The 25,606-nt window shown below is 41.2% G+C and overlaps 1 protein-coding gene across 2 annotated transcripts in view; it reads right to left on the reverse strand.

The window, feature by feature from the left end:
* LOC140487866 (RNA-binding protein Musashi homolog 1-like) overlaps positions 1-25,606 on the reverse strand; it is a 142,581-nt gene that overhangs the window by 109,039 nt on the left and 7,936 nt on the right. For both annotated transcript variants that reach the window (XM_072587230.1, XM_072587229.1), the window contains exon 5: positions 19,378-19,419. In XM_072587230.1, the coding sequence (XP_072443331.1) occupies positions 19,378-19,419 (42 nt within the window). The remainder of the gene's footprint in view (positions 1-19,377; positions 19,420-25,606) is intronic.

Below are 25,606 nucleotides of genomic sequence, written 5' to 3' on the forward strand. Positions count from 1 at the left end.
ATTAAAAGTAGACTATTGTAGGGTGACTGAAAGTATCAGCTTATGTGCTTATTACACTGAAGGACTGGTCCAAGGACCACTTTTCCTCACTATTTTTCATTTTCACTTCTCTAAAAATGATACTCATTTACTTCAATCACATTTTCATGATTCTTGCCTGTACGTCATGGATAAATAGATACGCAGTGTGTTACGAAGGAATTCACACCAAAGTCAGATCTAGTACTCACTGACAGTCACAACACTTCCCAAAAAATGGAGACCAACCAGCAGCAGTCAACCTATTTGTCCAGCAGCAATGAATTCATAAACCAGGAGCGCAGGAACTTCCGAGGCCCAGGAAAGTCACTGGGCCTTGGGGAATTGCATTAGCAAACAAAACATCTACAGTGCCACAAACGCCAAACTAGGACCAAATTATCACATCCAAGAACAGAACGGTGCAGAAAGATAGGAAAGAGGGGAAAATAACAAGGGCACACAAAGGGGGCCAAGACACAAAGGGAGAGTCATCTTAAGGGAAGGTACTTATGCAAGCCTGATAAAAACAGATGTCTTATCCATAGACTGCCCTCCATAACCTGCAAGGCACCCCAAGACAGCTGGGGAGACACAATCTGTTACAACTAGGATCAACCACTATTCTGTATCCAGTGGTATGGTACACTTTCTAAAAATAGAAATTATGGCACTTCCTAAGTACAGTGGTATGCTGATGTCAAGCTGAATGGCATTATGAATATTCAATGATCATTTCAATAATTGATACAACTATTCTATTAGAGATCTAACCAGCTGCATAGTCAGCAGGACCAGCCGTTTGACAACTAATTCTTTCAATTCTGAAAGACAATGAAATAAAAATTGCGCTTTTGGTTCATAAGAATGATGCAGCTCTTCTTTTACCACCCACACTCCCCTCAAGCTGATATCAACATGTCTATGCTCAAGCAGTGTCATTCAATAACTATCCAAAGAAAGAATGCCAGCTAACTACTCATCTTCCAGTTCTCTGCCCTAGAAAACTAAGTACCAAAATAATACATTTAAATCCAATTCTTAGTTCCGGTTTCTTCATCACTGACCAGATGCAGACAAGTATTCTCCTTCCAGATTTGTCAATACCTCAAAAGATCACCACAGATGGGAGACAGCAAGTCACTATTCAAACTTTCATATCAAAAGGGATTCATTATTTGGTCTGCTAAACCCAGTGCAATTGGAATTATAGCTCTACATACTTATGTAGAAGTACAAATATAATTAGGTGGCTCATGAAGAGTTGGCCTTTTAGTCAAGGGGGCTCAAATAAGAATTTACAAAGCTGTGTTAAAGTTGTGTAAAGTTTGGGTTAGACACCTTAGGTATATGGAGTTGAGTTCTAGATGCAGCACTTCAGGAAGGATACACTATTATCACATATACCCTCCAAAATCAAAGTCAAAGTCACCAGAATGATACAAAGACCAAACAGAGAGGCTACAAAGATAGAATTTAAAGACTACGTCTGCACACCCTTGAATATAGGCAATTTAAGGGGTGATATAATTAAAGCACTCAAGACAATTAAAGGATTGATTGTGTACATTGGAAGAAACTATTTCTTCAGATGGAAAAGTCCAAAACGAGGGAGTGTAACCTTAAAATAAGAGCTAAGTGATTCAGAGGGGGTTTTAAAGGAAGCTCCTTATACACAGTTCCAGAAATCTAAGAAGTTGAGGAAACAGTCAAGATTCAAGATCGACAGCTTTTTGTTTGCTATACCTAAGGATATGGAGCAAAGTCAGGAAAATAAGGTTGAGGTATTGTCATGATCTAAACGAGGAGTGGTACAGGTTTGAGGGGCTAAATGGCCCAATCCTCTCACTGTCTTCATTCTTATGATCACATACAAAAACTGTGGGCTACAGAAGACATTCTGCCAATTCATGTTGGTGCTCCAATGCATTGTCTTGCAGCTTCAGCAATCATTGCCTGTTTTGGTATGCCAGTGATTTAAGAGTCTGAAATTTCCAATTCACAACAACTAACAAATGTACCATCAAGCCAAACCTTACCCAGGTAGCAATATATTAGAGTGTTAAAGATCTCAAGTCTCGAATACAACACCACTCTCTGCCCATGATAAGTTTCATGTATATCAGATGGTTGTGGATTCAGTAGTGACAGCTGCTGGGTGGAACATCATCTAACCTGATATCTAGCAAGTACTGCACTGGAAGAGAGGCTGTCTTTCAGATACAAGATTAAATCCTCAGAGGTGAAAGTAAAGATCCCACAGTACAATTTTGAAGAGCAAATAAGTTCTACTCCATACAGTTAATATATCTTTCTCAATAAATGACGACCAAGGAAAGCAAAACACTTATCTCAATTCAGCTTGTGGGAACTTGCTATGCATAAATTGGATGGCATGTTTTCTACATTACAACAGTGACTACACTTCAAAAAATACTCAAGTGGTTGTGAAGTGCTTTCAAGCATTTTGAGCTTCAGAAAGGTACTATATTAAATTCAAATCTGTCTCTCGTGATATACAATTACTACAACAAACACTGAAGCAATTTACTTATTTTACCATCTTTTTTCTCTCATTGGAAACAAAATTTAAGACAAAACTCTTGTACTGTATCTATTCCACTGCCAGTCCGCTTAGACAGACCAACAGTGTGGGAAACAGTGAAACAAAGCCGAGTGGAGGATGATGAGAAAAGAATGATTAATGGAATGCCACTGTTTATTTTACCTTGCTTCCTATGGCAACCAATATTGAACTCAGCATGTCCATAAAGGTTAAGGACGGTGGAAGAGGCATTAATCTCCCATTCAATCCTCTTGAATACGAACAGACAATGGATTCACCAAATGATTCAAGCTGCCTTTCCTCTGGTGCTAGGCTCACTCCCCTATCAATCTCTCCCAAAAATCACTGCTTGTCCCCGACAGTAGTACCGAAGTGCAAGCTTGATCCTCAGCATCTGCCAAATTCAAGATGACCCTTTAATAAGCCATAATTTCCTTGACATATTACAAAGCTAAAGTTATGCCCACTCTCAGCTAGGACGAATACAGAGATATTTGCTTGTTTTTACTAGATATTGATAGTCTATTCTTTTACAGTTCCCTATTAAGCTGCAAAATAAGTGAAAAATAAACTATTACCAAAATATAATTTTAAAAATCAAATACATTTCAGATTCTTTGCAGAATATCCCAAGGAGATTAAACTAGCTGCTTTGTCTCTCCACTTTCTTCATCATTCCACAGTTTGCAGTTTGTTGCCAGCAGAGAAGATGAGAGGATGTGTGCCCCACATGTACTGTAAATAGTCACAGATGTCACTGAGCTAGATTATGTCATAGTAGCTTTTAATGTGAATCAGCCCAGCCAACCTCAAATTGATGTACTTGAGACTCAAGCATGGCAAACAACAGCCAAATGTGCACGCACACGCGCAAAGCCAAGCACATGCACACCAAAGACCACTATCATCTACACGTGCTGAAACCCACCTCGGGACCACCACACACCCTCAATGTAAACGTAGCCATCATTGCCGTGCAGCCATTGTTTATGCAGGTTTCCAACATGCACTCTCATTCCATTTTCAAAAACTATTCTGCTGTTACCCACCACAAACATCCTGCCCCACGTTTCCCCTGCTTTTATTGACCAGAAAGAAAGAGGGTTGGTTCCATCTCAGTGTCACCCATACAAACAGAATGGGGCTGGAGTATACAACTTGCTTCGTCTGTACACAAGAAAATATATTTCTTAAGTGGAGGAAGAAGGCACCATCACTCGAATTATGTTCAGTCATAACTCATCACTGTAAACCAATCTCTCTTTGCTTTTCTACCAAGCGCAACAAAACTCTCAGTCTCTCCAAATAAATCAGTCCAGGTAATATTAATAGACACAGCCTCATAAGAAAGTGTGTACTTTGTTGCATGAACACAGCTGTCAAGGTGATTTTATGCTGGAGAGCTGCTGACGACAGACACGCGGGTTAACCTCTGCCCCACCACCCTCCCATTGACAGCACTGATATAGAAAAGACCTGACCTCAAAAAACCCAATACATCAAAACACTGCAAGGATACGTGCACTTTAAGCGAAGAGCAAACAGCAAAACTCCTTCTGTTTTCATAAGAAGAATTTGCTGCGGCCAGACATGATTTGGAGCAATAACATAAATCGGGGAAAACAGCATGCAGTAATTTCAAATCTCAGAGTACTATTCCTCAAGAAGAGATTTTATGATGATGAAGTTTAAGTATCACTACAGGCTTAGTGGGAGTGGCCTCTCCCTCGAGTCGGAGTCTTGTGTTTAAGACCTACTCCAAAGATTTAATCATAGTCTCATAAGACATTACAGAGTCAGTATTTAGGTCTATTTTGTGTGCTGCCCTCTATAAATGCAAAACTGGCCAAAGCTAGGATCAAAGACATGACAGAAAACAGCAGATAGAAGCTAAGAGAAAGAGAAATCAATCAAATAAGCAATTTCTTTCACTGTGCTGATTGAAACATTAACTGAATTTTGAAAGCAAAGACGATCACTTCAGGGTGAGCAGATATGGAAATAGGGCCAGGAAGAAAAGAGGAAAATTGGCTGAATGGGTCATTGTCCATTTGCCACTGTCCATGGGAGGTTAAAGGTGAAAGTAGTGACAGTGGAACAAAGGAAGAGAAGAGGGACACATTTTCTCTCTTTCGACTTCCTGACCCAAGAGATTCATTGACTAAGGGAGATTCAAGAACAGAATAACATGCTAATGCGTCACTGGACTAGTGACCCAGATGCCCAGTAACAAAAGTTCACATAAACCCACACAAATTAGTAGCAGGAGCAGACTCCTTGAGAGCCTGCTCCAACATTTAATAAGATCCTAGCTGATCAGATTACTCCACATTCCTGCTTACCACCAATAACCTTTCACCCCCTTAGAATCATAGAATCCCTACAGTGTGGAAACAGGCCATTTGGCCCAACAAGTCCACTCCAACACTCTGAAGAGTTAGCCACCCAGACCCATTCTCCTATCCTATTATACTACATTTCCCCTGACTAATGTATCTAACCTACACATCCCTGAACACAATCGACAATTTAACATGGCCAATTCACCTAATCTGCACATCTTTGGACTGAGAGAGGAAACCCACGCAGAAATGGGGAAAATATGCAAACTCCATATCTATGACTATGACTCTATGACAGTCACCTGAGGCTGGAATCGACCCCAGGTCCCTAGCGCTGTGAGGCAACAGTGCTAACCATTGAGCCACCATGATGCCCCCTTGTTCATCAAGAACTTCATCAATATCTACCTCTGCCTTAAAAAAAAAACACTTTTTTTCCCAATTCTTTTGAGGAAGAATGTTCAAAAGCCTTGTGACCCTCAGGAAAAAAAAACCTTCATCATCTTCAATGGGCAATCACTTATTTTAAACAATCGGCCCTATTCTAGAGTTTCCAAGAGAAAACATCTTTCTACATCTATCCTGTCAAGATCACTCAGGATTATACATGTTTCAAAGCTCCAGTGAATATAGGCCTAGCCTGTCCTAACTTTCCTCATAAAACTATAACTAGGTAATGGGAAACCATCTCTGAACTACTTCTTCTTTAAGAAAACCAATGCTGAACATAGTAGTCTAGATGTAGTCTCACTCTTGCCCTGAGTGAGGTACAATGTTTCTGAGTTCATATTCCATTCCCTCTCAATACATGATAATATAATATTACCTTTTCTAATGACTTACAGCACTAGCATATCAATCTTTTGCAATTCACACACTTGGACATCCAGATCCTGCTGTATCTGAGACTCTGCAATCTCACACCATTTTGATTTTTTTTTATTCTTCCTGCCAAAATTAACAATTTAATAATTTCTGAGCTGAAAATGTGTTGCTGGAAAAGCAGGCCAGGCAGCATCCAAGGAGCAGGAGAATCGACGTTTCAGGCATGAGCCCTTCTTCAGGAACTAATTTAATAATTTCCCACATTATACTCCATTTGCCAGATCTTGCCCACTCACTTAACCTATCTACATCCTATTGTAGCTCCTTATGTCCTCTTCACTACTTATTTTTCCTACGTATCTTTGCAACATCAGCAAATCTAAGCAGCCATACCTCCAATTCAATCAAGTACCTTCAAGTAATTTACATAAATTGTAAACAGCCCCAGCAGCAATCTTTGTGGGACACCACTCATTACATCTTGCCAACCAGAACATGACCACATTTATGACTACTGTTTTCTGTTACCTGGCCAATCTTCTGTACGTCATGCCCTGCACCTCAAGTTCTTATTTTCTGCAATAACCTGTGACATGGCATCTTACCAAATGCCATCTCAAAATCCAAGTACACTACTTCCATCAGTTCAACATCATCCACAGCATGTTACTACCCCAAAAAATCCAATAAATTAATCATGATTTCCCTTTCACACAACCACGTTGACTCTGGTGGATTACTTCGAACTTTCAAAGTGCCCTGCTGTAACATCTTCACTTATCCCCATGTCAGATGTCATGCTAACTGCCTTGTAATTTCCTGCTTTCTGTTTCCTTTCCTTTCTGAATAACGCTATTTAATCTGCCTTTTCATTCTAACTGAATCTTCCTCAAAATCGAGAGAATTTTTGAAAATTAAGACAAAAACACCAGCTCTCACATGAGGGCTTTTTCCCAGATCCTAAGGTGAAGCTCATCAGGATCCAAGGACTTGTCAACATGCAGCTCTAACCATTTGCTCAGTACAATTCCCATGATGATTGCGGATTTCTCCAGTTCCTCCCTTCCTTTCATTTTTTAATTTATAGCTATTTTAATAATGTTCTTGTATTCTCTACGCTGAACAACAATGCAAAGTATCTGTTCAATTCACCTGCCCTTCCCATTAATCCCCCAGACACACTTTCCATAGAATAAATATCAATTTTTTTAAAATATCTAAAGAAAATCTTCTTATCTATCTTTGCTTGCTACCCACCCATGCTCAATTAAGTTTCTTCTTCAAATTTGACACTACATTTAACTTTTTTTGAAAAAAGTTAATCACATCCCTTGGAAATTTTTCCTTTCTCATTAGATTATATGTATTGTGTATTCTGAAACATCCTTCAAGTGTCTGCCATTGTAATTCTATTGATTTACCCCTGCCACAGGATCCAACAACTGTCACAGAACCTGGAGGCATTTAAATGCAATTATTTCATGTAGAATTTTGTTTTAAAAAGATGTCCGTAAAAACAAATGACACTACTGAATTGCCATAAAAAGCCATCTGGTTCACTCATGTCCTTCAGTGGAAGGAATCGGCCATCCTTACTAGTTCTGGCCTACATACATGCCGAACCCACAATGGGATTGACCCTTAAATACCTTCTGAAATAGCTTAGCAAACCACTACACTGTGTAAAACAGCTATTTAACTAAACAGCTGTAAGTATAGCTGTATCAAGTGGACTATAGCAGTTCACCATTACCTTTTCAAAGAACAAGTAGGATATAACAAATGCTAGCTTTGTCAGCAATGCTCACATCCCAAAATCAGATACATCGGAGGTCCAGAGAAGGTATACTCGCACATGGATCTCATTGCATCACAAGATCCCAATATTTACATACACTCTCCTACCTGCACCCAGGGCTTCTGAAAAACACAAATAAGGCAAGAATAGCATTATCCACAGCAGGTTCGGTCACACTTGGATGCGGGAGTGCAACTTGGCTTACAACAATAGTCTCACATAAATGGGCAAGACACAAAGTAATATAAAACCACTCCTCAGCAAAGTGTCAACATCTCAAGGTGGGAAGGAGTGAAAATTAAGCAACAACCTACTAGTAAAGATGCACCCCTAGTGCAAGTAAAAAAGGAAGCAATGAACTGAGAACAACTGTAACAAAGAGTCACCGATACAGACACAAAAGAAGCTACAAACGGTAAAGATCAAAGGGATTTGGGGTGGAGAGATGAACACTTTAGCATTACACACTGGCTGGTGGTTTCCTTTGTTTTCTATTTGAAGGCTGAGCCAAACAGTAACTTGCCCTAGGGCGAGATGGCAAGTGGAAATTTCCATCCCGAGACATTGGGGTCCTGGACCCCAATTCTCAATTACCACTCAGATGGTCTTTAAATTGAAGTAGCTCATTCAGACTGGGGTTTGGGAGTGGGGTGGGGTTGGGGGGTTGGTGGGGGGAGGGGGGGGGGGAGGTGGTGGAGGGTGGATGCCAGCTTCCACAGCTGAGCTCTGAATAGAGCAGCGCTCGACAACATCAAAAGAAATAGAAGAATGCGGTAATCCTTATTTATGAATTCCAGAATCCAATTTCCTCTCGCGCCTTTCAAGTTGCCTCAAACAATAGCTGCCTTTGGTCCAAGCAAAGCAAAGCACAGCCTCATTCTCATCGGAAGCAAAAGCAGATCTGCATTCAGCCATTAAAAGTCTGCAAAGCATCATCAGCAAACCAGACATTGCTTTCCCTCAGCAAAACGTGTGGCCTTTCCACTTGCACAGGATGCTGACTCTAATAACCCAACGTCTCTGCAACCACCCCACAACCGACTTAGCTGTACTCTCAGAACTGAATGATACACAGGTGCCTGTGTTAGACTGGGGTGGACAAAGTTAAAAATCACAACACCAGGTTATAGTCCAACAGGTTAATTTTGAATTCCAGCGCTCCGAAAGCTTGTACTTCAAAATAAACCTGTTGGGTTATAACCTGGTGTTGTGAGAGTTTTAACTCAGAACTGCAGGTATAGCACTCTGCAGTCAAAGAAACTGAAATCCAATTAACAGATTCATGAAAGCCAGCAAGGTTTTTAAAAGATTGAACCCAACAAGTTAGGAAAGAATAGGGTACAAAAGTTTATTTGGATCCAAAATTTGGCTGGGATGTGTGGAATTAAGAGAGAGAAAAAAAATTGATGGCGATCACGTGCATGTGGAATTTCAGAATGAGCCAGGTAACACCAGAATGTGAAAAGGGGAGGTTTGGAAGGAGGCTAATTTGACAGGTAAACACTACCACAGACCATTTGGAGTAAATGGCCCATTTTGTGCCTCAAATTCTATGTAATTCTATATAAACAAACTAATTCCCATCTTCACAACTACCTTCCATTCAAGTGCTTTCCAAATTGGGACCAAAGTTGAGCATCCCTTCTTCATCCCAACATAATCTTGTTGGAGTCACATGGTTCAGGCCCAGGTCTTACCCCAAGACATGAGCACACAAATCAAGGCCAACTCTCCAATGCAGTACACAATGAGTGCTGCACTGTCTGCGGTGCCAGCTTTTAGGGCTGCGAAACATTCTATTACACTCTAAAAGCAGTGGAGTTCTGTTTTTGAAAAGGATAACTTCAGAATGTCATTATTCCTCAAACAACACAACAGATGGTCTTTATCACATAACTGTGGGAGCTTGCTGTGTGAAAACTGACTACTGTACTTTTGGGATTTCAAACATTTAACATTGGTTGAAAGAGAAGTCAAGGTGGTTTACAAAGCCCTATATAAATGCAAGGATGGTCATCTCTGGGAGAAAACTGCAAGCTTGGCCAAGTTCAGATAAATCATGACTGGGAAGGAAGTTCATGTGAAGTATAAGCACCAGTAAAAGGAAGCTGGGTTGAATAGTAATAGGCTCTAAATAACATAGATCCAGCTCTGACCTTCCTGCTCTGTATCTAACTTCGATTTTGAATCGCTAGGTGTCAGCCACCATCATGATTTAAACATTGAGCCATAGCAGGAGGACAGAAATGTAAGCCCTTACACCAACAACAGCCTATATATAGGATGGAGCCAAGAACATGCTGCATGCTTACAGGTTGACAGTGTGTCAACAGGGTTTCAGTAAAAGGTACACTGATCAAGAATAATTCTCATGTGTCATATCTGACTGTGAAAAGCATTCACAACTCTCAAGATTTTGACCTTCCAACCTTGGACAGAGTCTTCAAAAAGAGTACCACAAGCTACATAATGCCAGGATAAATTACTGGGATTCTCTGATCTCTCATTGAGCGCAGTTGGAGTGGGACATTTGGGAAATAGTGATTTAAAAACATCTCATATGAAGGATACAGGTATAACATTTTAAGTGCTTTCGTTTAAGCTACTCTCTTTCTCCCCCCCACCCCCCCAAACAAGTGAAGAAAACCAGCGGTAGCCATGGGTTTACCAACAATCAGGTTGTTAACTATATTAGCAAATTGTGGTCCCACAATACATTCCATCTCTGACAGAACAAGTGCTTGAGTTTTCAACCAACTTGTCATCCAGACAGTTCCTGCAGAGATTTGGTAACAGAGACCTGGGGCTGGAAGCCAATACTTCCAATTTTATGGTTCAACTGATCACCTTGATAATAAAATGGCCCGGCAGCTGCATCAGAAACTCCCCCATGAGTCAGTCAGCATATATGCTCATAGCCGAAACCACAGTGAGCAAAGGCTCAGGTTAAATCACAGTCTTCTACCCAAGCCAAGCCAAAGGCATTCATCCCAGTTGCACTGCCCTCCCTAATGTCCCAATGCTATTTTGAGGCAGGGAGGGCAAGTGGAGTTAAAACAAAAATGTACCAATGTCACCAGCCATAGGCAGCAAAGAACAGCAAACCAGAAGTTACTGGGTGCGATGGGAGTAGATTCCAACAAGAATGGATCACAACTAAGGCAGTGTAGAGTGAAGAGACTGAGCACCAGAAAGGAAATGGAATCCACTAGATTGCAGATAGCAGATCGAACAGGACCATTAACAATACAGCTATCAAAACTGGGAGGTCTGTTTAAGCATTCCAGACTCAGCTGAGAGTGACAACAGCCAGGTCTTCTTTCATTCAAATGACACTTGAGGTCACCAATTTATTATGGTGAGAGTTCACAGGTACACAGTGGGCTTTGACATAAGCAGCCAAGTTAAACTAAAGAGCTGGTTACATTGCCAAACAGAGGCCAAGGTGTTTGTTGAGGGATGCAAAACATAAGCACAAAATAAGTTTTATTTAAACACTTCAGACTCACTTTATTTTTGTTTTCCTTTTAGAGTTTGTGCCATGAAAACATCAGTCCAACGCTGCTCGGTGTATCCCTGAAATTAAAACCACTCTACCACCTGCCTTCAGCTGTGTGAAGATCCAAAGTTTTGAAATTTCCTCCCTAAACTTCTCCATCCGTCTGTCTGTCTTTTAAGATGCTATGCAAAACCTGCCCCTTTGAACATGCTTTTCGTCACTTCTCCTAACATCTGCTTCAATTTCTCAGCATCAAATACTGTACAATAAGATTCTAACGGCAAGATAGAATGTTTGACATTAAAGACATGTTACAAAATACAAGTCATTGTGCTGAGCAGGGATCACTCGAGCAAGGTACTGTCTTACAGGCAAGACACTAAACCAAGGTCCCCGCATGCATTTTGTGGTGGGTAAAAAGATCCCATGGTACTACTTCAGATAAATTCTGGTTTTCTTCCTACTGTCCTGGCAAATATTTATCCCTCAAAAAACACCCAAACAGACTAACTGGTCATGGTCACCATTCAAGAGATCTTAATGTATGCAAACTGACTGCAACATGGATTACATTGTTAAAGTATTCAATTCCATTTGAAAGCAATTTGGGATGTCTCAGGTTCTATTATAAACATAACCTATTGGGTGGAACTTTGTCAGCAGTGTACTAATTCTGATGGCAGAACTAATGTGCACCACTTCTATACTCTCACTTTTCCCAGCTTTTCAAGCAATTACAATTTAATCTTACAGAGCCTGTGGTATAGACCGGTAACACAATTCTAAATGTTGCCACCATTGACAACCCTATAAGTAGAGGAAAAGCTATGAACAGCATCCTGGTTAAACAGGGTGACTCCGCATCATACCCATAACTTCCCTTCCCAATTCCACTACCATTAGTGCAAAGACTTATTGAAAGCACAAAGGTGAGCGGGATTTGTTGGTGTTAGTTTCAAATTTTAAATTGAACTTTTAAATATTTCCCATTACACTGGTTTCACTTCATTCATATATGCATCATCTTTATTTGCAGGGATTAGCTTAGTCAGAAAGCTAAATATATCAGCACATCATGGTTGGCACGCATTGTTGATTCCAGAGATCTAAGGGACATTTCTTATCTTGTGGAAGAAATAAGTTTTTTTTGTCCACTTTTGAATGTTCATAGAGTCAGAGATATACAGCACAGAAACAGACCCTTCAGTCCAACTCAGCCACACCAACCAAATATCCTAACCCAACCTATTCCCATTTGCCAGCATTTAGCCCATATCCCTCTAAACCCTTCCTATTCCTATACCCATCGAGATGCCTTTTAAATGCTGTAATTGTACCACCCTCTGCATGAAAACATTGCTTGTCAGATCCCTTTTAAATCTATCCCATCTCATCTTAAACCTATGCCCTCTAGGTTTGGACTCCCCTACTCAAAAGACCTTGGCTATTCACCCTACCCACGTCCCTCATGATTTTTAATAAACCTCTATAAATTCACCCCTCAGCCTCCGATGCTCCAAGGAAAAAAGCCCCAGCTTATTCAGCCTCTCCCTATAGCACAAACCCTCAATCCCTGTAACATCCTTGTAAATCTGTTCAGAACCCTTTCAAGTATAACATATTTCCTGTCACAGGGAGACGAAAACTGCACACAATATTTCAAAGGTGGTCTCAACAATGTCCTATAAAGCCACAACATAACATCCCAACTCCTTTACTCAATGCACTGACCAGCAAAGGCAAGCATGCCAAACAATCTTTCACTATCCTGTCTACCTGTGACTGCATTTTCAAGTAACTATGAACTTGCAACCCTTGGTCTCTGCTCAGCAACATTCCTCAGTGCCCTACCATTAACTGTATAAATGCCGCCATAATTTGACTTACCAAATTGCAACACCTCACATTTATCTAAATTACACTTCAACTGCCAATCCTGTGGCCCATCTGATCAAGATCCCATTGTACTCTGGAGGTAATCATCTTCACTGACCACTATGCCACCAATTTTGGGATCATTTGCAATTTTACTCACCATCCCCTCGATGCTCACATCCAAATTACGTAAGTGATGTAAAGCAGTGGACCCAGAGCTGATCTTTATGGTACACCACTGGCCAAAAGCCTCTAGTCTGAAAAACAAAATCTCTACCACCTCCTCCTACTTTCAAGCCAATTGTGTGTCCAATTGGCTAGCTCCCCTTGGATTCCATGTGATCTAACCTTCCAAACCAGTCTGCCATGCTGAACCTTGTTGAATACCTCAAAGTCCACACTGACAACACCTACTGCTCTGCCTTCAGTCTTCTCTATCAGCTCTTCAAAAAAAAACCCAATCACATTAGTGAGACATGATTTCCCACATGCAAAGCCAAGTTGACTCTCCCTATCAGTCCCTGCCTCTCCAAATACATGCAAATCCTGCCCCTCAGCAACCTTTCCAACAGCTTATCCACTACTGACGTCAAGCTCACCAGTCTACAGTTCCCTGACTTTCCTTACTACCTTTCTTAAATAATAGCACTACATTATTCATGTTGGTATCCAGTGTTGTACTTGCCACAGTGAGTGCAGGGTCAGTTGATTCTCTATGCATTGTAAAGGAAATTGTTCAAGATTGGTCTCAGTGGGGGTGACTGAAATGACAGGTGAATTCAAAACACGTAAGGACCATGCCAGCAATACCTCGAAAATGGGCCCACATTTGGACAGTACAGATCCTGCTTCTTACTGATTCAATTTTGTTTTGGAACTTTTACTGACAACTTCCATCACTCCTCCCAGGATACCAGGCACTCCCTTTTCACTCCATACTTTCTTTTCCTCTCCTCAACCTTTGTGGCCCAAAGCCTCAGTATAGCTGTTCTCCTGTTGGAAATTTTACATTCCACTACCTCGAACACACCAGGTTTCCTGCTCTCAGCCCATTGAATTGTACCCCATCTATCAATCTTCCTTCTTAGCAATAAAACAGTCACCTTTCTCTGCTAATGCTATACATGGTTAACCACAGGGCACCCATTCATCTGAAACCATTGGGGGGACTACAAAACCATAGGCGACATCAGAGCAGAGCTCCATCTTGTCCTCAATCAATACAAATCAACACATGAATGAAGAGGAGCAATAAGCCATTTGGCTCTTCAATACAATGATGGCTAATCTGATTATGGCCTCATCCCCAGTTTCCTGCCTCTCTCAATATCTTCAAATCCCTTGGTAGGCAAGAATCTATCTTTTCCTTAAAAATATTGAATGACTCTGCCTCCATCAATCTCTGGGTAAGAAAAGCTCCGTGAATAAGATTCTCATCTCTGCCTTAAATGAGACACCCTTGATTTTAAAACTCTATTGCCTAGTTCTGATCTTTCCCATATGTGAAACATCCTTTCAGCATCCGTCCCATCAAGTCCCCTCAGGACTTTGCATATTTCAAGAGGAAAATGAATCACCTTTCATCCTTTTAAACACCAAAAGAATACAGGCCCTTCCTATCCAATCTTTCTTCATAAAATAAGCCCCCACATCCCAGGATTCAGCTGAGTGAATGCTCTCTGAACTGTTTCTAATGCAGTTCACCCTTCCTTCAATAAAGACTCCAAAACTGCATGCAGCATTCTAGATATGGTCTCATCAATGGCCTATACAACACAAACAAAACATGCCCAAACTTAATATTCCATTCCTCTTGCAAACATTTGATTTGCTTTCTTGTTACTTGCTGCATCCATTTACCAACTTGGAGAGATTCATGTAGTGGAACACTCCGATCTCTGTCTCAGAGTTCTGCAATCTTTCTCCATTTAAAATAACATCCTGCTTTCCTATTCTTCCTGACAAAGTGGACAGGTTCACACTTCTCCCACAATATACTCCATCTGCCCATCTACTTAACCAATCTACACCCCATTGCAGGATTTAAAATGTCCTATTTCCAATACCCATGCGTACCTATTTCCATCAAGGATTGCTGAATTGCAATATGAAGAGAATCTAAACTCACGTTCAACTCTCTAACCCAGAGACACGTTGAGCAACTGCAGCAGCAAGCCCAAAATTCCCCAAATTGAAGCCAGTGTTTCATATTTATGAAGTGTCTTCATTGTGGTAAAAGTTCCCAATGCACTTCGCAATTAGCACGATCAAATAAAATTGGACATTGTGGCACAAATGGGCAACATTTAGTTGAAGGTTTTATGCAGTCAAGAGGCTGAGAGATTTAAGGTGGCCAATTCTAGAGCTTTGAGTCTTTGAAGCTGAATCCACAACCAACAGTTGTGAAGCCAATGAGAATGGAGATAAAGAGGTGGTCAGATTTGGACATGGTATTTCTAATCTGGCTTCATACTCATGGTATAGCATGGCTTCTCAACATACCTGCAGGTTGGGGTATTTCAAGGCGATCCGATGTCACCAAACAGGACTTTTACGACTATTACCTCAGTAAACAGACAGTAATTTATTTACCAACTACATGAAAAAAAACCATATCCGGAGACAAAGTGTCAAAATTGGAGATGCTTCATCACCAATGATACATTTGAGCTATGCTCTGAAAAGCACTGCCTGAAAAGCTAGTGGTAATATTCAATACTTTCTAAAAATGAATTGATCAAATAGAGTCATAGAGCTGTACAACATGGAATCAAATTCTTTGGTCCAACTCATCCATGCTGACCAGATATCCCAAATTAGTCTAAATGCTAACAAATAGGACTAGATTATCTCCATCTAAACCCTTCAAATACCCTCCAAGTGCCTTTGAGATGTTGGAATTATGTCTGCCTCCACAACCTCCTCTGGCAGCTCATTCCATACATGCACCACCCTCTGCATGAAAAACCTGCCCCTTATGTCCCTTTTAAATCTTTCCTCTCTCACCCTAAAACTATGCCTTCCAGTTCGGGACTCCCTTATCCAGGGGCAAAGACCTTGTCTATTCACCCTATCCATGTCCTTCATGATTTTATACACCTCGATAAGATTACCCCCCAGCCAACTCTCCATGGAAAATAGCCCCAGACATTTCAGCCTTTCCCTTATAACTCTAAATCATCCAATCCTGGCAACATGCATGCAAATCTCAAGTTTCACAACACCTCTGCTATAGCAGGGAGACCAGAATCTCTCAGTATTCCAAAAGTGGCTGAACCAATGTTCTGTCCAGCTGCAACACGACATCCCAACTCCTATATTCAATGCACTGACCAGGAAAGGAAAGCATACCAAATGCCTTCTTCACTATCCTATCTACCTGGACTCCACTTTCAAGGAACAATGAACCTGCACTCCAAGGTCTCTTTGTTCAGCAACATTCCCCAGGACCTTACCATTACGTGTGTAAGTCCTGCTCGGATTTGGTTTTCCAAAATGCAGCACCTCACATTTAGCCAAATTAAACTCCATCTGATCAAGATCCCATTTTACTGAGTTAATCTTCTTCACTGTCTACTACACCTCCAATTTTGGTGATATCTGCAAACTTACTACTTCTTATGCTTACATCCAAATCATTTACATAAATAACAAAAAGCAGTGGACCCAGCACCAATCCTTGAAGTACATTTTTGGTCATTAGTTTCCAGTCTGAAAAGCAACCCTCCACCATCACCCTCTGTCTTCTAATTTTGAGCCAGTTCTGTGTCCAAATGCTAGTTCACCCTGAGATCTAACCTTACTAACCAGTCTATCATGAGGAACCTTGTCAAACACTTTACTGAAGTCCATATAGATTATGTTCACCACTGTGCCCTCATCAATCCCCTTTGTTACTTCAAGGAATTCAACCAAATTAGTAAGACATGATTTCCAACACAAAGCCATGTTGACTATTCCTAATCAGTCCTTGCCTTTCCAAATACATGTAAATCCTGTTCCTCAGGATCCCCTGCAACACCTTGACCACCATCAACCTCAGGCTCACCAGTCTATAGTTCCCCAGCTTTTCCTTACCACCTTTCTTAAATAGTGGCACCATGATAGCCAACTTCCAATACTCCGGCACCTTACCTGTGGTTATCGATGATACAAATGTCTCAGCAAAGGGTCCAGCAATCACTTCCCTAGTTTTCTACAAAGCTGTAGGGTACACCTGATCACGTATCCCAGGGATTTATCCACATCATGGAGTTTTAAAATGTCCAGTACCTCCTCCTCTGCAATATGGTTACATTTTTCAAGACATTGCTATTTATTTCTCCAAGTTCTCTAGCTTCCATATCCTTCTCCACAGTAAACACCGATACTTGAAAATGATACATTGCATGGCCAATGAGAAAGAGGAGGGGACAGGGACTGACTGAATAGCTCTTTAGAAGCAGCACATTGGCCAAACCAGTTACCCTCGATCAGAGTGCCCAAGACAGTTAAAAAGTTCAGAAGTGCAGCGTAAGAGTAGATATGGATCTTGGTACAAGTGCATCCTTTGCCACTGGACTTCCCTGCTGAATTAATGAGCCTTTTGCAAGAGACATCTTCCACCGTTAAACTGTGACATGCATTTCAGCATGTGCAGCACGAGAATCAGAGTTCTTGGCATTCAGCAAGATGGTTGTGGCAGTTAAGCCACTACTTTAATATGGATGACATGTCAGAAGGAACTTGTAAGCAGCTTCCTAAAATGCTTATCAGCAATTAACCAACAGCATATTAAGGCAGAGAGAGAGTCCCCACAGAGCGGCACAGCAAACAAACTCAAATGCAATTCGACAGAAAACAAAATGAGAAATTTTAATTACACAAGCCCCTCTCCAAGTCAACCAGGTCTGAATGCAAGCAGTGGCATCCAGTCTTACAATGAAATACCACACAGTGCCAACGTATTCTGAACACAATGCCAGGGGGCCTTTTAAAACCAACAACACATTTCCATAAACTCAGACATCATGCAAGTTTCACAAATTAGAATTACGAAAAAAAACGTCAATGGTGAGAAAGAGCCCATTCATTCAATCAAAGCTCATCCCCCCCCCTCAACTCAATAACTTTTGCCATCCATCATCCAGTTGCATTTTGGCTGGCCAACTGGAAAGCACAACCAGGAGCGATGCAGAACAAACTGCCAGCTTACTATTATTCACCTAACACCATCAAGATATTTCTTCTAATAAATAGCCTGCTGGGTCTAAAACACTTATCGTTTGAAGTAACAAACTTTTTCTTTGCAATATTTCTGATCCAAAATGCCTCCTAGGCTGCTTCCACACTCGTACCACAACTCCCTTGGGAAAAGACAGACCGTCCAGGAAAACGGATATACAGTGACACCAGAATTTCCTGGCCAGCTACACATTCTTCCATTATGTGGTCATACACAAATTTAATGAAGTTACCCAATTCAAGCCAGAGAAGAGAATATTTTCTGGAAATGGCGATAACTCTTGGTACTTGACAGCCTTAATTGAACTCCAACACTGAGCTCGGGATGAAATGGGTCAGAAACACCAACCTCACCATGCAGTACATTCACCCAGTGAGCAGTGAAGAACAATGTTCAAACCAAGCAGCCATTCAACAGACCAGGAACAGAAACTTCACCTAGGCTTACAGACATCACTGTGACTCAATTAATTTTCAGGTTACTGACTTGCTAACCCAATCAATTTTTTCTCCCCCTTTGGAACAGAGTCCTTTCCTAATAACCCACCTTTGTGATCCTATTCGAAGATGTATAACAGAAGTTATTAACAGATTTCTTCTCTCAGGAAAACATTGTGTGCCAAATCACACTACAACCCAGGTTTGGTTCAACCAAATATTCTTCTCTCTTACCAGTTAGATACAGTATATCTTGGGTGAAATGCTTCTTACCAGAAACATTAACTCTTACTCTCTCTGAACCTGCTGAATATTTCCAGCACTTCCAGGTTTTAGTCACAGCTCACCTTAGATCACTGCTACTTCAGAGGGTTCCCTTTGATGAAAGTAGGAGGCTGCTTAGGAAAATGAGGAACACTGTGGAGGCCAGTGGCCCTTGGGGCAACCCTACAGACATCACATCTGATGCCTCCTATGGTGACACAGCCTGTTGCACACAGTGTGGGTAAGTAACGCAGCTGGAAGGTGACCGTGCAATTGTATCCCAGAACAGTCAGCACCTTCAGGAAGACGAGTGAAATGGGGGAAGGGGATTGGAACTAAATACTAGCAACCATGTTGCTTCATGCTTTGCAGCTGTCAGGCCAATGCAACTCGGGAGTTGGGGAAAAACTAGGACATGTGGAAACCTGATCATTACTTACAGACAATTGTTCCGTTATAGTCTCTAAACAAGGTCAGAACAAAAAAAAATATACAGGAGATATCAAGCCAGTACTGACAAGGTTCTTACCTTTGGCTGCGCTCTACGTGGGAAAGCCACTTTAGGATCAATCTGCATTGGAGGAAAAACACAATAGAAAATTAAATTTTCAGCTCAGAGATTAAAGTTGCTATAAGAACAACTTTGCAAAACAAGGGAACACCCAGAGAAACAAAGTTATTTTGTGTAAGCAAAATAGGTGGAACCATAACTCCATTAAAAAGCCATTTGTAACAAATTCCAGGCTGCTCTGTTTCAGCTTAACACAGCACACAAATGTAAAATACAGATAAAGTGACTGACTTTAGGGGGTTTGGGGTGGAAGGATACGATTTCACAAATGCTGAGGAGGTGGGGGGAGAAGAGGCATTGAGTTCTTCATATGCAAGAGTCAACAGCAGGAATAGAAAAGGTCATTATTGGATCAGGCTAGTAAGGCTTGGGCAAAATCATTGTCCTCACCCTACACACACTTTCCAGCAGGAACACTTAGACAGCAATTCACTATGGGTCCTTTCTCTCCAAACCAGAGGCGAAGATTAATCGGACCCCAGTTCCATCTATAACCCAACTTTTGCACAATCTCTTCCCCACTGAGGTCAACTCACTCAGGAGTGGGGTTTGTGCCCAAGATCCTCTTGAGCCATGAAGAGCAGATCCTCAATGATGTATAGGATGGATTTGATGGGAAGGGCGACTGGAAGAACCTTAAAACGAGCCCAATGCCTTGGCTAGTTTCTGGAACTTTAATATGGAGACTACAGAACTCTACAAACCCGTCCTTTGGCCCTTCAAGTCTGTGGAAGTTCTTCACCAAAACAATCCAGAACTAAATCTCACAGACCCAAAGGGACACCACAACATTGCATCTTTCTCCCCTTCTAATACGTCACCCTACTCCATCAAAAATGAAATTGTCACTCTCTCAACTAATCCTCATGCCAATAACATTCAATATTTTGTAACCTTCCTTTTCTTAAACTCACAATCAATCACTTTACATACACTATATTCCCCTAGTTCAAGATGTGCATGGGCCCCCACTGCTACTGCAAGGGAATGCACACGGCCAGCTAGGATTGACTGGACAAGGGAAAGATTGAAACACGGTGCAAATGCCCATGCTACTATCCACCTCAATCCACGCAGAATCCCAAAACTACATCAGCCAAAGAACTGAATTAAGCCAAATCAGCACCGACAGAAATGACTCACTGATCCACCTCAGAAGTGAGTTCACCAAGCTAACTAAGTACCAAATGATCTCTATCCCTCAGTTTGCAGAACTATCGCAAACTTCACGTGGGAGTTCTGCATTCTTATTTACACCCAGGTAAACACTGCACTTGTAATAAGATCACTGCACATTGGAGAGGTGCTCTCCCATCCACTTACACACAGTAGAAGTTCCATGATCCTGCTAGTGTAGGCCATTTATTCACAATCCCTCCACCAACTCGTTGTCCTACCTTCAGCAGTCAAGCATTCTATAGTCTTCACTGAGTTTTGGAATTCCTTCTCAAGCTTTTCCCCTTCTACTCCATAAAGCCTTCCTCTTTGACTACTCGTTCAGTCATAGAGTCATTGAGATGTACAGCATGGAAACAGACCCTTCGGTCCAACCCGCCCATGCCAACCAGATATCCCAACCCAATCTAGTCCCACCTGCCAGCACCCGGGCCATATCCCTCCAAACCCTTCCTATTCTTATATCCATCCAAATGACTTTTAAATGATGCAATTGTACCAGCCACCACCACTTCCTCTGGCAGCTCATTCCATACACGTACCACCCTGTGTGAAATAGTTGCCCTTCAGGTCACTTTTATACCTTTCCCCTCCCACCCTAAACCTATGCCCTCTAGGTCTGGTCTCCCCAACCCCAGGGAAAAGACTTTGTCTATTTATCCTATCCATGCCCCTTATAATTTTGTAAAACTCTATAAGGTCACCCCTCAGCCTCCAACGCTCCAGGGAAAACAGCCCCAACCTGTTCAGCCTCCCCTCATGGGTCAAAACTTCCAACCCTAGCAATATCTTTGCAAATCTTTTCTGAACCCTTTCAAGTTTCATAACATCTTTCCGATAGGAAGGAAACCAGAATTGCACGCAATATTCCAACAGTGGCCTAACCAATGTCCTGTACTGCAGCAATATGACCTCCCAACTCCTGTACTTAATACTCTGACCAATAAAGGAAAGCATACCAAATGCTTTCTTCGCTATCCTATTTACCTGCGGCTCCACTTTCAAGGAGCTATGAACCTGCACTCCAAGGTCTCTTTGTTCAGCAACACTCCCTAGGACCTTACCATTAAGTGTATAAATCCTGCCACATGCCCTAAATTTTGATTGATTATTCTTGTCTGATTGCATGCCTATGAAGCAACCTGGGACATTTCACTACATTACGTTAAGGCACTAGACAAATGAAAGCTACAATGTAATTTGCTGGCCTTGTTTTTTGATTGAAATCAGGGAGCACTATAGCAGATAAGGATAGCTTCAATGTCAAACAGGTGACATACAATCAGCCCAAGAAGGCCCTTTTAGCACCAAATGACCACTCCATCACAGAAACATTACTGTGGCGAGTGGGGAAGGCTGGGAAACATAAGCACTGTCAGCTGGTCACCACATTAGTCACAAATCAAACTAATCAGAGGCCACAGAGAGAACTGAGCCTGGAACAATCAGGCAATTAGATAGAGATTGAAGGAGGGAAATAACTGAAATCAGGGATTCTGAATGAGGCAAAGAAAATTTGCGGTTTGAAACATTCAGCAAACAAAAGTAAGGGGAGACGATGGCATAGTGACTCTACACTAGCAACCCAAAGACCCAGGCTAAAGATCTGGGACATGGTTTCAAAACCCACCATGGCAGCTGGTGGAATTTAAAATCTACAATGTAAAGTAACAATGACCAAGACCACAGCATCAATTGCTATAAAAACCCACCTGGTCCCCTAAATGCCCTTGGGGAAAGAACTCTGCTATCCTTACCTAGAATGGCCTATATGGGACTCTAGACCTACAGTCGTGTGATAGATCGTCAACTGTCCTCAAACAGCCTAGCAAGCACTCAGTCCAAATAATTAGGGATGGACAACAAACGTTGGCTTTGTTAGTGACTCCTGCAGCCCATGAACAAATATATTTTGAAAGAATTCACTGTGCTGTATGGTAAAAGTAGGGAACCTGCACTGTGATGCAATATCAGATATTGTACTATAACACAATCTGAGTAACAGTACAGGAAATCCAGTGATGTTTTCAAAACACTCAGTGGACAAGGGCCTATCTGATATAACCCTGACCTATATCAGCCACAATTCAATCCTTGGTTTCTGTTTAGTTACTTGAGGAGCATCAATGATACCTTACCTTTTCCCCAGCAGTCTGCTTCAAGAAGAAAAGCAAGGGTTTCACACAATGGATTCTCAATCGGCTTTATCATAAAATAGTTTTTCCGTAATTTTTTTTTAAAACTGCACTCACAATCATCCTACTCTCAGTGATAGTTGGACAGCCTATTTATTCAACTTCCTCTGGTACCAGACAGAGTGACTCAATGAACATACTTAATTCAGAAAGATCCTGCCAATTTTTGATATGTGCCAGTTCATGGAAATCAGTCTTGTGATATTCCTGCAAGTCAAGCTATCTCACCAGGATATTCAGTAGGTACTAGGCCCACCCTGTCAAAAATCACAGAGACACCTCCACATACAGTCTGACTCTTGCATTCCTAGCGTCTCTGGTCAGGAATTTCTTACTCAGAAGTGAGAAATTCCTGACAAGACTTGCTCTTAATAAAAGGTCAGGATTGATGGCGATGTGAAGTACATCAACTCTCAGTGTTGTCTGCAGCAAATGGGAACTAAACCAGTCTGACTTTATTTTCCATAGCTGGTCCAAACAGACCAAAAAAGATCAGAGTCCCACCTCTGCACTGTTGAGTTAGCTGATCTGAGTTAGGCCCAAGAATAGGGCACTGCAGCTGCCCTCATGGAAATCAGAGTAGGCCATTCAGCCCCTCGAATCAGTTCCACGATTTAATTAATTCAGAGGTTCTTAAACAAGGGTCCACAGTTCAGTGAAAGGTTGCACCAAGAATGGCTAATAGAAACTGGAGTTTCATTTGTCCTCTTAATCACATTCCTAACTAATAACCTTTACCTCATTTTGAAGTTAGAGGTGGCCAGTCAGACCTTTCGGTTTAGTTGGTTCCCTATAAAGTACTAAATCAACACAGCGATTACAAGCAAGATCAGGTCAGGGAGAATATTGTACTTCAAACACTATGAGGTAGTTTAATTCGGACTCGCAAGAGAAAGCAATGGGCCAAAAGGTACTATACTGCAACAAGGTTATCAGCTGCATGAAGAAATAACAGATTTCCTCCATTGATTCAAAGAGCAGCAGCGCCCACTGAATAATGTCTAACTAGCGGTAACAATGGAGTCACCAAAGGAAATCTTCCCCTTCTCTCACCTACTCACTTTGGTGGTTACCAACAATTCTGGGCTTTAGAGACTAGGTTCAGATCACATTCTGTTAATTTGACAGTTGACTGATGGTTGCAAAAATAAATATTATATCAAATTTATATAATTAGTTTAAAGGCTATGGAATTAATATACAATTGAGTCTTAAATTATTCATTTAGTAAATAGATTTAACAGTAAGAAGTAGATTTCCTCATTCAAAAATGAAGTGAAATATCACAAGAACGGAGATGATGAATGTTCAATAGCTATGCACTCTCGTCATGATTGTTTCCTGAATTATCTGTTGCCTAATGTTAATTAGGCACAAATCAGTGATGCATTGAAACCCAAACTCAGGACCATCTCTTAATTCTAGTACCATACACTATTAGGTGCACTGATGCAAGGAAGAGGATTTTTTTTATTTTAAAAAAATCCCTCACCTTGTCAACAGGATACAAAAGCTTTTCATTCACAAATTACCTATAGTTCCCAACCCCCCCCCCCTCTATATAGCATTATCAAAAGACTGCACTGGAGACTGTGCAATCAATTGTCTATTCACCTTTGAAAAACAGAATAAAAATAAGGATCCATGTTTAATTGTCAAACTAATTTTCAAATCTTAAGAAACATCAGTAGGACCTCTATAACACAGGAAATGAGTCTCAGAACTTAGCCCAAAGAATAGCGCAAATTAAATCATGGCTGATCTAAACTTCAGCTCCATTTGCCCAGTTTTGCATCATATCTATTGACAGCCTTATCTAACACCACACTACCAATTCCAGTCTCAACAGCTCAGTTGACAGACGGTCATTTTTGTAGGACATTGGCAGGGAGAGATGAAGAGGCATTCGGGAAATGCATTACCCTGCGTGCTGAGCAGGGTGTGCTCATTTCACTTCTGAGTGGCCTTTCTCTATTGTCCATAAAATCAAGATAATACACCCACAGTTTGGTAGGTTAAAAAAATGAATCAATTGCATTTCTGCCACTTTTCACTATCTGGTGACCACTGCACAAGTGTAGACATTAAGTGCAACAGGATTAGGAGTCAGCTCACACTTAGGGCCTGGAATTGTGCATGAAGTGAAGTGAAGTAATTTGGGAGAAGTCAGCCCCTGTGTAAGGAAAGGCATAGAACATTGGAGACAGCATGAATGCAGTTATTATTCCAAACTTTCACACTTCTTGATAGCCCACAATACCACTGCAATTATTCCAAGACTCACTGTGTATGGGCAAAGTCTATGAAATGTCAAAGTGGCAACAGTAAAAAGTCTGCTTTCTGAAAGTCCTGAAGTTAAAACAGTTTGTATCACATTCAGTAGTGTTTTTTTTAATGTAAAAAGGGCCTTTTTGTCCCCACAATGCTCCATAAGAACAATGCACTCTCTCAAACTTAGGTGGTCTACCTGATTACAGTTAAGCCGAGCTTGGTAAAATAAACAGGTTTTGGATTCGCAGCATTTAAAAAGGGATTGCCCTTTTTTTTGGATGAAGAAACTGTTGATCTGCTTTTGTTGGGTTGCCATAGGCACAAGGAATTAGACAAAACACCCTGAAGAGCCACGGATCCTGGGACTTTAAGAAGCTATTTCACCTTTAAAAAAAAGTCAACGTCAACTGCCAGGTTTGGTCCCATCCAAGTATTGTGCTGGTGCCATGCCCGGTAGTTTGTGGACCGATAAAAGTCTGGCACTCAGGTTTACAAATTCTCAAAGAATCAATTGTTGAATAACCAGATAGATTTCTCCTGGATTC

The sequence above is a fragment of the Chiloscyllium punctatum genome, chromosome 17 (genome assembly GCF_047496795.1).
Source record: "Chiloscyllium punctatum isolate Juve2018m chromosome 17, sChiPun1.3, whole genome shotgun sequence".
Taxonomy (NCBI): domain Eukaryota; kingdom Metazoa; phylum Chordata; class Chondrichthyes; order Orectolobiformes; family Hemiscylliidae; genus Chiloscyllium; species Chiloscyllium punctatum.